This window comes from Coturnix japonica, unplaced genomic scaffold (genome assembly GCF_054131305.1).
Source record: "Coturnix japonica strain WE unplaced genomic scaffold, WE-NBRP24 Scf049, whole genome shotgun sequence".
NCBI classification, from domain to species: domain Eukaryota; kingdom Metazoa; phylum Chordata; class Aves; order Galliformes; family Phasianidae; genus Coturnix; species Coturnix japonica.
Window position 1 is genome coordinate 590,484 of NW_028188952.1, and position 12,416 is coordinate 602,899.

The window sequence follows — 12,416 nt, forward strand, 5'->3', positions numbered from 1 at the left end:
TCTGAGCCTGTGTTTTTCCACCACGAATTACTCCTCCATGCTGCTCTCCATCCTCCCTCCCCTTCTCCCTCCATCATCTCCCATCCCTCCCTCTATCCCTTCTCCCCCCTCTTCTTCTTTTATTTATTATTTTTGTATCATTCACAGCTTTGTACCCTCCTATCACGTGCTGGGAAGGTTTCCTCCCTCCTCCTGAGACTGCAATAAAAGTATTTTCGCAATTTCTGCAGCCATGCTTTATTAGGGCTGGGCTGGAGATATGTGTTTTTTTTTTCTTTCTGTGGGTTTGTGTGGTGTTGTTTTTTTTTTCCCCTCCTTCTCCGTCCCTTTTTTTTCCCCCTCCCAGCAACCAATGAGGCCGGCCCTATCCATTGCGTCAGGGCAGCCCGGCGGGGCAAGGCAGCTCTCGGCAGCTCTCAGCCTTTTAAAAAGATCCGGGGACCCCCCCTCGGGCAGTACCCGGGTGAAGTCGAGCAGCTTCTCCCCATGCCCCGGCCCCCGAGCCGCCCCGCATGCAGCCCCCTGGCCTCGAGGGGCTCCTGGCTGCCGGCGGCTTCGCAGGCGGCCAAGGCAGGGTCCTGCCGCCCCCCTCGGCCCTCGGCTGCTCTTCGCCTCCCCCCGGGATGAACCCCGGTTACCCGACGGAGGAAGCGGCCAAGCCGTGCCTTACGGCCCCACCGGGCCCCGCCGCCCCACCGGGCCCCACCGCCTCCGCTCCGCTGCCCTACGGGTACCTGGGAGGGGGTTATTACTCGTGCCGTGTCGCCCGCAGCGCCCTCAAAGCCGGCCCGGCACAGGGGCCCTTTCCCCCTGAGAAGTATCTGGACCCCCCCGCCGGCAGCGAGGACTTCCAGAGCCGTCCTGCAGAGCTGGCTTTCTATCCCGGTTATGGGGCCCCGTACCAACCGATGGCCGGGTACCTGGATGTGTCGGTGGTGCCGGGGCTGGGTGGTCCTGGGGAGCCGAGACACGAAGCGTTGCTGCCCGTGGATGGTTACCACCAGCCCTGGGCTCTGGGCGGCAGCTGGAGCGGCCAGATGTGCTGTCCTAAGGAGCAGGGCCAGGCCGGCTACCTCCTGAAATCAGCTTTTGCAGGTAAAGTCCCTGGGCTGGAGCTGAGGAGGGGATGTGAGAGGGGTGGTTGGGAGGAAGGCTTAACATAGTCTGCTTGAATCAAGCTTATAATAACCTACTGGCAAAAAATACTTCTGTCCACCAGGAGCTCTTCCCTGTGAGTGAGTAGGTGGCCAGGCTGCAAAGATAAGAATTAAGATGCCCTTTGCAGCTCAGGCATTGAGGCGGTCGGTGGCACAACCCTGGAGCAGGAATGGGAATGGGAAAGAGAACGTGTTACTGCCGGGCTGCCTCACGTTGGTGGTCGTTACCTGGAGCCCTTCCCCAAAAAATAATGATAGATAAGCTTAGAGACGGAAATAAATGTATAAATAGATTCAGAGAAGAAAAAAACTATATATAAATAAGTTTAGAGATCTATATATATAAATAAATAACTTTAGAGGAGAAAGACGATATGAATAAATGCAGAGAAGAAAGAATAATCTTTGAATAAAATTGGGGCGGGGGAGAAACAAGATTTGAATGCATATAAAGAGGAAAACCGTATATGAATAAATACAGAGAGGAAAAATAACTTTTATATTACGCTAAGGAATACAGTGGAAGTAGATAGGGAGACTGGAGGGAAGGATTGGGGTGGCAGAGGGGAAGGTGCTGCTGTAGGAGTTGGGGGTCTCGGGTGCTTTGTGCCTCCCCAACCCGGCCCCGTTCAGCCCCATCTCTCTCAGACGCCGCCGCTCCGCTGCCCCCCGACGGCTGCGCCTTCCGCCGGGGTCGCAAGAAGAGGGTCCCGTACAGCAAAGGGCAGCTGAAGGAGCTGGAGAAGGAATACGCCAGCAGCAAATTCATCACCCGAGACAAGAGGAGGAAGATCTCGGCCGCCACCAACCTTACGGAGAGACAGATCACCATCTGGTTCCAGAACAGGAGGGTGAAAGAGAAAAAAGTCGTCGCCAAAATCAAAAGCAACAGCAGCAGCGCTCAGTGAGGACGCGGCCACCCCACATCGCAGCCCCAAAGGATCCCAAAGGCACCGGGATTGGGGTGAAACACCGTCCCCATCGAGCAGTGAAGGGCATCCTGGTCCCGAGGGGCAAAACCCATCAGCAAATGGGGGGCATCGCGAGTCGGAAAGGGCAACGTTCCCACCTTGGACTATGTACAGTTTGCTCTTCCTGCCTTACCTCGTCGTTTTCTCCCTGTCTCCCTTTGCTTTTGTTCGAACTGCATCAGCAGAGCGCTTTAAAGAAAAAGAAGAAGAAGGAAAAAAAAGCCTAATTTCATTAATTAACCCCGAACGCAACTCCTGTCTAGTCTGCGTGCGGAGGGATGGGGGGGGGGGGACTGCACACGGATTTGGTCTGCACAGCAAAAACAGCAAAGGGCATCGCCTTCATTACAGACATGAGCACCAAAAATGCTCATTTAAGGGGGAAATTCGTCCAGTCCATGTGTGCTGTATGGAATCTCGTGCCCATTTCTTGCTTGTGTGTATGCATATGCACACACATTGCTGCAGGCACCCGCTGCATTGCTGTGATATATCAGAGATGCACATAGGTGTGCACAGTTAGGATTGCGCCTTATTTTCCCTTTCCTCACCTGCTATTTTGTGTTTGTGTGTCGATATATATACCCAGATGTGTAGATGTATGCATGTACACATGCAGTATGGTACCAGCTGTGTGGATATAAATATATATGCACGTGTTTGTATGCATACATACAATCCATGTATGTTCGTGACTATATTTTGATACGAGTAAATGCAATTTGTATAATTCCATACACGATTTCGTTTGTACTAATATTGTACCCACCTCCTCCTAATAATACTGAATTATAGCGATATGTTTCATAGCATGAGCTCAGATAAACCCTTCGTCATACAAAATGAAACTGGTGAATATTAAGAAATGCTGTGATCCTTTACATCGGAATAAATAGGGTGTGAGTACCGGAACCTGCTCTCCTCTGCTCCTTTAGGTGTATTTTATGGTGTAAGGGAAGTGTTTGGTGCATTGGACCACGTCCACATTCACTGCTTGCTTTTTAGGGACAGAAAGCTCCTATAAACCCTAAACAGCTTCTGAAGGGCGAATAAACTCCAGGACAGCTACCACTACCACCACCCGCCTTGGTTTCCTTTTTCTTCCTGCCTTTTCTATTGTAAATGCAATGCGTTGAACCGCAGCGTGCCCTGACTCGTGATCCTTTCAAGCAGCGATTTTGCTTCTTTTTTTACGTCATTTCTTAAGTATTTCAGGCATAGGCTGCCTTCATTTTTCTGCTCGTTTTCCCGCACGTATTTCCGAGCCTGGTGTGACCAATGGCTCCGAGCTGAGCTTTGCGAGTAATGACGCAATGAGGGGGGGAAGAGCTCAGTGAATCCCTTTGGGTGGACGTCCGGGCTACGGGAAGCCAAAATAAATTGATATAAATGAGGGAAAATGGGTAATATGGGTGGTGGAAGGACATAAACGTTCCTCTGCTTTCTGGCAGCTGCAGGGAACCGTTAAACTTTGCTCTTCCCCATCTGGATCCCGATATGAATTACTCACTATATTGAACCATTTTGTTTGCTTGCTTACTTGCTCGTGTTTTGCAGTTTCTGGCTGGAAGGGTGGCTCAAAAGGTCCCATCTTTGCCTCACATCTACAGCCTCCATCCCTTCTGTGCAGGAAAATGCCTGGAAATGTTTTGCTGCTTTCCTGAACATGATGGAGAACGAGAATCTCAAAGTGTCTCAAATTCTCTCAAAATACTTTATCATTACATTACCTATAATGAATCCACCAGCCCTCATCTCTATGCCTGCAGAGGCCGTAGAGCAGAGGCAGCTTTGCCTAAGAGGAAACCAGGTCGGTTTATAGGTTTGGAAATGGATGCTCTCTTCTATGACACGTTAAGGGTTAATCCTTTTAGTGACATCTTCCTTTTTCCCATCCTCTCCCCACAGCTGGGCTCTTTCACCGATGTGGAGTGGGTAACAACCAGATCCCCCCCCCCCATCACCCCTCCTACACTGGTCAGGACTGCTTGACCCCCCCTCCCAAGAGGGAAACTGGGAGAGACTGGGGGATTCGTGCCCCCCCAGTGCCTGTCCTCAGTTCCGGCCCCGAATCCGAGGTGGAAAATGAGGATGGGAAGGGGAGGAGGGAAGTCTCGGGTAGAGCTGTAAAACCTTTACACGGCGGCCTCAGCAAAAGGCGAGAAAGCTCCGACATCCTCGTAAAACGCCGGGAAGGAGTCGCTGCCGGGGGGCACAGGGCCAGGTGAGGGATCCCGGCCCCCTCCTTTTGCCATTGAACTTGAAACTCAGCAAACCTGGGGCAGAATAGACCCACATCCCGGGCAGAGCAGCCCTGGGAGGTTCTGGGTGGGCTGAAGAGGGAGGTGGGGGGATTGGGGGTCCTGTATGGTTTCAGATTGGGTTTAAACCAGGGGTACTGAAAATGTGCCTTCATCCAACAGCTCCCACACCGAGGTGAACTGCCCTCTTCTCTCTTCTCTTCTCTTCTCTTCTCTTCTCTTCTCTTCTCTTCTCTTCTCTTCTCTTCTCTTCTCTTCTCTTCTCTTCTCTTCTCTTCTCTTCTCTTCTCTTCTCTTCTCTTCTCTTCTCTTCTCTTCTCTTCTCTTCTCTTCTCTTCTCTTCTCTTCTCTTCTCTTCTCTTCTCTTCTCTCTCTCTCCTCTCCTCTCCTCTCCTCTCCTCTCCTCTCCTCTCCTCTCCTCTCCTCTCCTCTCCTCTCCTCTCCTCTCCTCTCCTCTCCTCTCCTCTCCTCTCCTCTCCTCTCCTCTCCTCTCCTCTCCTCTCCTCTCCTCTCCTCTCCTCTCCTCTCCTCTCCTCTCCTCTCCTCTCCTCTCCTCTCCTCTCCTCTCCTCTCCTCTCCTCTCCTCTCCTCTCCTCTCCTCCCCTCTCCTCTCCTCCCCTCTCCTCTCCTCCCCTCTTCTTTTCCTCTTTTCTTATTTGTTTCCCCTCACTTACATTAAGATGCACCACAGATGCACCTATGAACGACCAAAAGGCAAAAATTGTGGGGAAAAACACTCCCAAGTCCTTCCCTCCAGTCTCCTTCCCTTTCCCCCCGCCTTTGACTCCTTTCTTTTGTTCAAGTTCATTCCCACTGCACAAAGTGTCTGGGCTTTTCCACCCCCGCCCTTTTTCTTCAAAGCATTTTGTCATTGAACTTGAGCCCACGTTGTAAACATTCTTGGGTCTTACAGCATCGTGACGGGATGTCATTAACGGGGACCTCAGACTGCTCTGATTCTCTCCTTTATGCAGCTCAGAGCAGAATCCCATCCAAATCCGAGCAGCTGAATCAAAGGTGCCTTTTCTACCCCCCGACTCTATTGATTTCCTAATCCGAATCCAAAAATAAAACACGATATCAAAGAGACCTCTGAGGCTTTTTCTTCCTCTCTCTTTCTTTTATTTTAAACCACCTTCTTTTTTTTTTCTCCTGTTATTCTTTCAAACACCATGAGGGTGTGTGTGCGTTGCTGTACGCAGCTTTAGACCCGTTCACAAAGCAGGAACCATTTTCATCCTAGTTATACCCAATAAAAATCAGATACATTTCGTTACCCTGAGGCAGTGTCACAAAAAAAGCCTTTTGTGCGGTGTTACAGTGCTGCACTCCACCGAAAAGCAAGATAGAATCAATTTTCTACTGGAATCAGCTTTATTCTTTCCCCTTTAGATGGCTTAACCGCCTTCTGATTAACAAATAAACGGAAGAAAAGATGATGGAACAGGTTTATTCTTTACACACGGGCTCCTATTGATGCATCTCAAGCCACAGGGATAACACGCGTCCCAAAACTGTCACTAATATGCCCTTCTCATGATGACTTTTCTTCGACGTAAGGGAGCGGCTTCAAAGGGGAAGATCGCAATTTCCCGAGCTGAAATGTAACGGAGCCATCGCTTTCGAATGGCTTTTCTGTTGTTGTTGTTGTTGTTCAAACAGCGCTCCGAACCACCTCAATCCCACCGAAGCGCTCCGTGTGCTGCATGTTAATGCGCTCTTCGAGCTGGGACACCGACGACTTAAGGACCAACGTCCGATTCTGTGTAACAAAACGGCGGAGAACGGGGGGGATCTTTTCAGCCCCTTCGCAGCACCGCCTTTATTTCAGCGTATTCTTTTTTGTCGTTGCTGTAAAACAACGGAGAAACGGAGCTCGGGATCGCCTGGCTGCTTTCCGCCGGGGCCGCCGCCGTTCCTAGAGCTCCGGATGCGTTCCGAGGGTCGGCAGAAGCAGAGACAAAACCGGGTTGGAGTTGGGGACGGAACCGGGGGGGAGAAGCCCACATCCAGACGGAATACCGGCCACCGAACCTGGCTATGGCTACGGGAAGAGGATGGCAAAAATCCTTCCGAAGCTCAATTTGATGTGGGCAGAGCCCTGGCTGAGTCTGAGCCCACGTTGTCAGCGTCTCCCGACCCTCCGAACGATTTGCAGCACCTGTAGGGCTCTCTCTGGGTTTCAGTTTTTATTTTTTCATTATTCATTTCCAAGGCTGGGGGAGATTTTATTTTATTTTATCCGATTATTTTTATGTGATTTCTTTTCGTTTGATTTCTTTTGATTTCGTTTCATTCCATTTCATTCTATTTCATTTCTTCATCTCATCCCATCCCATCCTATCCCATCCCATTCCCTTTCACTTCATTTTTCCATTTCCCTTCATTGACGATATGCCCGACCGCTTTTGTTCTATAAGGAAAGGCACCTCTTGTTGGAGAAAAATAGGTGGCAATCGGTGCTGCTGCAATGCTGAGACTGCGGTGTTTTGTTTCATTTTGGTTCGGATGTTTTTTGGCAGGGAAGGGGAAAAAAATCTCGGTGGTGTCTCCCTTCAGTCTCCTAAAGAAACAAAAGCATCCAAACGAAAGGATCTACTGCATTGTCAGCCCATTAATACGGTGGCAGTGAGGGGATTTGGGGTGCTGCTGTGGCCAGAAGAAACCCAGATCCCACCTGGACCACTTGAAGGGACTTTTTATCAGAGGCTCCAATGGGGTCCATTTGTTTTACTAAAATTCATCTCCAACCTTAGTTTGCTTTCACGCAGCCCTTGAACCATCGCTGGGTCCCACCCGGGGGCTGCGGTCTCAAAACCGGGTGAGAATATCAAAAGTGAAAGGGAATGAGGTGAGGAAACGGCAGGGACAGACGGACACGAGCACGGACACAGGGGTCGGATACAGAGCTTAAGGGAGCACGGAGACTTTAGATCTGCTTCCCAACGAAAGGCACCGATGTGCGGAGGGGGAGAACGTGGCAGGGCTGCGTTTCCACTAATACATTTCAGCAACACTAAACAGCTGAATTATAAGACATCATTCAGCCGCTACCATAAGAGCAGAGTGGTAAATAGACGGGCTTGCTGGGACAGCCAGCACTCACCTGTTGGCAGATAAGACAGAGAAGGAAAGCGCTTCTGGCTTGAAAAATTCCAGTAGGAAAAGGCTACACAGAGGAAATCTATTAGTGAGAAATGTTGTATTTAATTTCTTAGCGTAGCTTTCAGCTTGCCCCTTCCCCACCCCCCAACCAAAGGATGGTGAAGTGATATAAATCTCCTTTCATTTTAGCAGCCTCTGGGTCGTGTGCCTGCATACACATTCATATCCACACACAGAGCCTGACAAGCACTTTTTAAATGAAGTTGTAAATATAAGCACTGCATTTATTTCCTAGCAATAAGCATATATATAATTACTGATGATTTTTCTTCCCTCTCCCCCACCCCCCAGCATTTCATGACATGAAACAGAAGAAATGGGATGTTCAATACTATTTTTCCCATAATAAGAAATATTTGCACCCGAAAAGCCAGGAGCTGTAATAGGTCCATCTCATTCAGCTTTGGAGGGGACAAGGCTGAATCTTTGTTTCTGAGTGGTTCTGAGTTCAGCACATCCCCAGGTCTCTCTTTAAGCTCCTGGGCTTACATTGATATGAAACAACATTTTGCTTGAGTTCATCAGGAAAATTGTGCTGTCCCTTCCATTGGTTTCACTTCAGAGCAGCCTCCCTAGATTTAATGTGGGAGCATCATTTCGTGCACATTTGCAAGCAAAGAATCGAAGCCTTTCTGCAGAATGAACCCCGTGATGGCTTCTCCTATTTGTCAGTCCATAATATCCTCTGATCAGTGTTGATGAGGTGCTGACCCACTGCTTCAGCTCCTCTGGGGATGGATTTAGTGCTTATTCCAGTGGTAACAGAGATTTTCCCCCACAGCTGATTTTCATGTATCCTCTTTTCCTCTGTCCTGTGCAGGCAGCGGCCCCATAAAGCAATGGCTTTCAGATGGACAAGAGATTAGCGACCTGCAGTAGCTAAAGGAGCATGTTTCTGTGTGTTCTTCCATATGTGCACCCAGAAACGGTCCCTGTGAGCCTGTAAAGACGAGGCTGAGCCAGGCAGTTGTGAAAGAAGTGGGAATTCATGGCTTCAAAACTTGTTTTCTTTATCCAACATGCCACTTTCTCTTGATAGAAGACGATGGCTTTGGGATGGTCAGAAATACAGAACAAAGGAATGAGATTAACTCCATGGAGTTCTGTGAGTCTGACACAGCTGGGACCTTCCTTCCTTCCTTCCTTCCTTCCTTCCTTCCTTCCTTCCTTCCTTCCTTCCTTCCTTCCTTCCTTCCTTCCTTCCTTCCTTCCTTCCTTCCTTCCTTCCTTCCTTCCTTCCTTCCTTCCTTCCTTCCTTCCTTCCTTCCTTCCTTCCTTCCTTCCTTCCTTCCTTCCTTCCTTCCTTCCTTCCTTCCTTCCTTCCTTCCTTCCTTCCTTCCTTCCTTCCTTCCTTCCTTCCTTCCTTCCTTCCTTCCTTCCTTCCTTCCTTCCTTCCTTCCTTCCTTCCTTCCTTCCTTCCTTCCTTCCTTCCTTCCTTCCTTCCTTCCTTCCTTCCTTCCTTCCTTCCTTCCTTCCTTCCTTCCTTCCTTCCTTCCTTCCTTCCTTCCTTCCTTCCTTCCTTCCTTCCTTCCTTCCTTCCTTCCTTCCTTCCTTCCTTCCTTCCTTCCTTCCTTCCTTCCTTCCTTCCTTCCTTCCTTCCTTCCTTCCTTCCTTCCTTCCTTCCTTCCTTCCTTCCTTCCTTCCTTCCTTCCTTCCTTCCTTCCTTCCTTCCTTCCTTCCTTCCTTCCTTCCTTCCTTCCTTCCTTCCTTCCTTCCTTCCTTCCTTCCTTCCTTCCTTCCTTCCTTCCTTCCTTCCTTCCCTCCCTCCCTCCCTCCCTCCCTCCCTTCTTTGTGCCCATTTTTTAACTTAGGAAGATGTTTGCTAGTGCAAAATATTTCCTCATCTCTGAACTTGAAGGGCACTGTGGCAAAACAATGGCAATCCATTGGGTACTGATCCCCCATGGCACACACAGTCAAGCAGATTTCACCTTTGGGACCATTTGGTGGCTATTGCTTCTACTACTGTCAATTAAACCCAACGTGCAGACCAGTCATTTAGTCAAAATCATTTACACTCACATTATATCTGTCCTATAGACTTTGTCAAGAGTCCGAATGAAACCTCGGTTGTTCATGCTGAGAGTAAACAAGGGATTGGTTCAGACTATGACATGCAAACAGCCTACAGAGTTTTGGCTGATGGATATTTCCCAAATTCAATAGCAGTACATTAACCTATAAGTTAAAACAAAGCAACAACCAACAGCACAACAACCACAGAGAGCTTAATCATTAGAAATAATATGTAAACTGATGTGCTTGATGAGATTTAACAGCGTGTGTAAAGCCATAAAGGCCAGAGCTGAGTTAGAAGAGCCAGGCAGGTGCTTCTTGTTAAAATTCCTTTGCAGTGCATGGCAGGTTGGGGTGAGTTCCCGTCCTTTGGAGGATCCATCCATCTCCACTTTAGAACAGTGGAATTTAAAACACTGTTTAACATCTCCGTATCTTAAACATAATTCCAAATGCTACCATTTCTCTTCTTGAATTTACCATCTTACCCCATACCTCAATTTGAAGTTGTGTTTCTTATGTAGACGGCTCAGAAAAGTTATTTCTCTCTCCAAGAAATCAAGCACCAGAATTCAGTACTGAGGTGGCCTCAGCATAATTTTCCACATCCAGCAGGAGGAAATCTCCAATCTCCTGCATTTCACAGCAGTATTTGCCAACCTCGTCCCCTTCCTCCCTATAGACACTTAAAAGAGAAAGTGCCTTCATGTCGACAGGGAAACAAACAATGGTGCTGCAGCTCTCAGACAAGCAAAGAAAGCCCAGTGGTATTTTTATGGGCATCCTTAGTTAATGTACATTGTTATATCTGATAAAATCTCTTATTTTTCCGTTCCTATTTGCATGAACTCCCTCTCTACTTAGTCCCGAGTGCCCCATATCTTAGGATGGTTCTCAGGGAATGTTTGTACTCAGCATCAAATGTCCCAGGTATGGAATCTCCTGAGCAGACTTCAGAACCAGGATCAAAATAAATGTTGACACAAAAATCACACACCTCAGGCTTTATGGCACCTTATGGCTCTGCCTACAGTCTGCCCAGGTGATCCAAGGCCAGTGGTGTTTGTGTGTACCCTGCACTCATGCACAACCCATTGCACTTCCAGGGGGAGCAATAGCCCAGCCCCTGAGCAGAGAGGTCTTTGTCTGTCTGTATGTCTGTCTATTCAGCAGGGCTGGATCTGAGCACAGCACTTCCCTCTGTTCCATTAGCACCTTTAGGGAGGTGATTGTCCCTCTCTACTCAGCTCTTGTGAGGCCCCATCTGTTGTACCGTGTCCAGGTGTGGAGCCCTCAGTACAAGAAAGACATGGAGATTTTGCAAATGGTCCAGAGGAAGGACAGGAAGATGATCAGGGGGCTGGAGCACCTCCCCTATGAGGACAGGCTGAGGGAGTTGGGTTTGTTCAGCCTGGAGAAGAGAAGGTTGCGGGGTGACCTCATTGCAGCCTTTCAATACCTGAAGGGAACTTACACCCAGGAGGGGAGTAAACTCTTGGAAAGGGCTGACAATAGCAGGACACGGGGAAATGGTTTGAAGTTAAAAGAGGGAAGATTTAGGTTGGATGTTAGGGGGAAGTTCTTCACTAGGAGAGTGGTTAGGCCCTGGAACAGGCTGCCCAGGGAGGTTGTGGATGCCCCGTCCTTGGAGGTGTTCAAGGCCAGGTTGGATGGGGCCATGGGCAACCTGATCTATGGGGTCTCTATGGGGATCTATGGGGTCTATGGGGTCTCTATGGGGATCCATGGGGTCTATGGGGTCTCTATGGGGTCTCTATGGGGATCTACGGGGTCTCTATGGGGATCTGTGGGGATCTATGGGGTCTCCTGGGCAATCTGATCTAGTAAATGTGTATGTTTGGTGGCCCTGCTAGGCAGGGGGGTTGGAACTACATGATCCTTGAGGTCCCTTCCAACCGTGGTCATTCTGTGATTAGCAAGTGAGGGGGGGTTTGAGGAGACACCCCAGGGCTGGGAATCCTGGTTGGGGTTTGTAGAAGAACCTGATGGAAATGAGTGCTTTGCTTCGATGGCAATCAAAAAGATTCTAATCTCAGCTTTATCATCTTGTTCTGAGCTTTTCCTCCGCAATGACTCAGCTCAGTGCAAATGAAAAAAGGACAAAGCTCATTCCTACAGCCATTGCACAGTCCTGGTTTAGAGGGAGAACTGTGCTTAATAAACCCTTCTCCACACCCTGTCAGTCTGGAAGTGGGTAAAATGTGAGAGCGCTTCACCCCATTCTTATGTTTGTTCTGTTTTAAACCCCTTCTGAATTCAGCGGTGCTTCAAGCAACTGGCATGAGGGGAGCACAGAGATCCTAAAGCATCTGTATGGCACTAGCGAAGCCCTCAGTGATGTAAATGAGTGGAGATGGTTATTGACTCATCCTCCATTGCCTCACGTCTGTTTTCCCATTTGGTCTGTTTTTTGCTGCCAAATCTAATGCTGAGATGCTGTTGTTGGGATTGGGAATTGGCTGCCCCATTTCCTGTCCCTCTCCCAAACTCCCCACTATCAGTCCATAGAGGAGATGAAATCTGGAGTGAGATTGCAGGGCTCGTGGCTCTGTTCCTGCTGATGTGGCTCTATTCATTGCCAGCCCCATGTCCTTTCTTGGAGTGTTTTTGGCAGTCTATTCCTACATCTGCGCTCAGCCATCATTCAGACACATTCCATTAAGACTAAGAGTTACACTAATGCATGAAACGATGGGATGTCTATGGGGTGTCTATGAGTCTCTATGGGGTGTCTGTGGGGTGTCTATGGGGCTCTATGTAGCTCTATATGGTCTATTTGGCTCTTTCGGGCTCTATGGGGTTTAATGGTGGCCTATGTGGTCTCT

General features: G+C 48.9%; 1 protein-coding gene across 1 annotated transcript; it reads left to right on the top strand.

Moving 5' to 3' along the window:
• Positions 1-375: 375 nt before the first annotated feature.
• Positions 376-2,339, top strand: HOXB13 (homeobox B13). Its single transcript, XM_015885566.3, has 2 exons — positions 376-1,095; positions 1,806-2,339. The coding sequence occupies exons 1-2, from the start codon at positions 513-515 to the stop codon at positions 2,063-2,065; spliced, it is 843 nt and encodes a 280-aa protein (XP_015741052.2). The 5' UTR covers positions 376-512; the 3' UTR covers positions 2,066-2,339.
• Positions 2,340-12,416: the final 10,077 nt, after the last annotated feature.

What these genes read in the sequence shown, in the direction of transcription:
- HOXB13 (XM_015885566.3), top strand. Translation starts at nt 513, where the DNA reads ATGCAGCCCCCTGGCCTCGAGGGGCTCCTGGCTGCCGGCGGCTTCGCA. An exon ending in CCTGAAATCAGCTTTTGCAG is followed by an intron (nt 1,096 to 1,805) that starts GTAAAGTCCCTG and finishes CATCTCTCTCAG; the next exon opens with ACGCCGCCGCTCCGCTGCCC.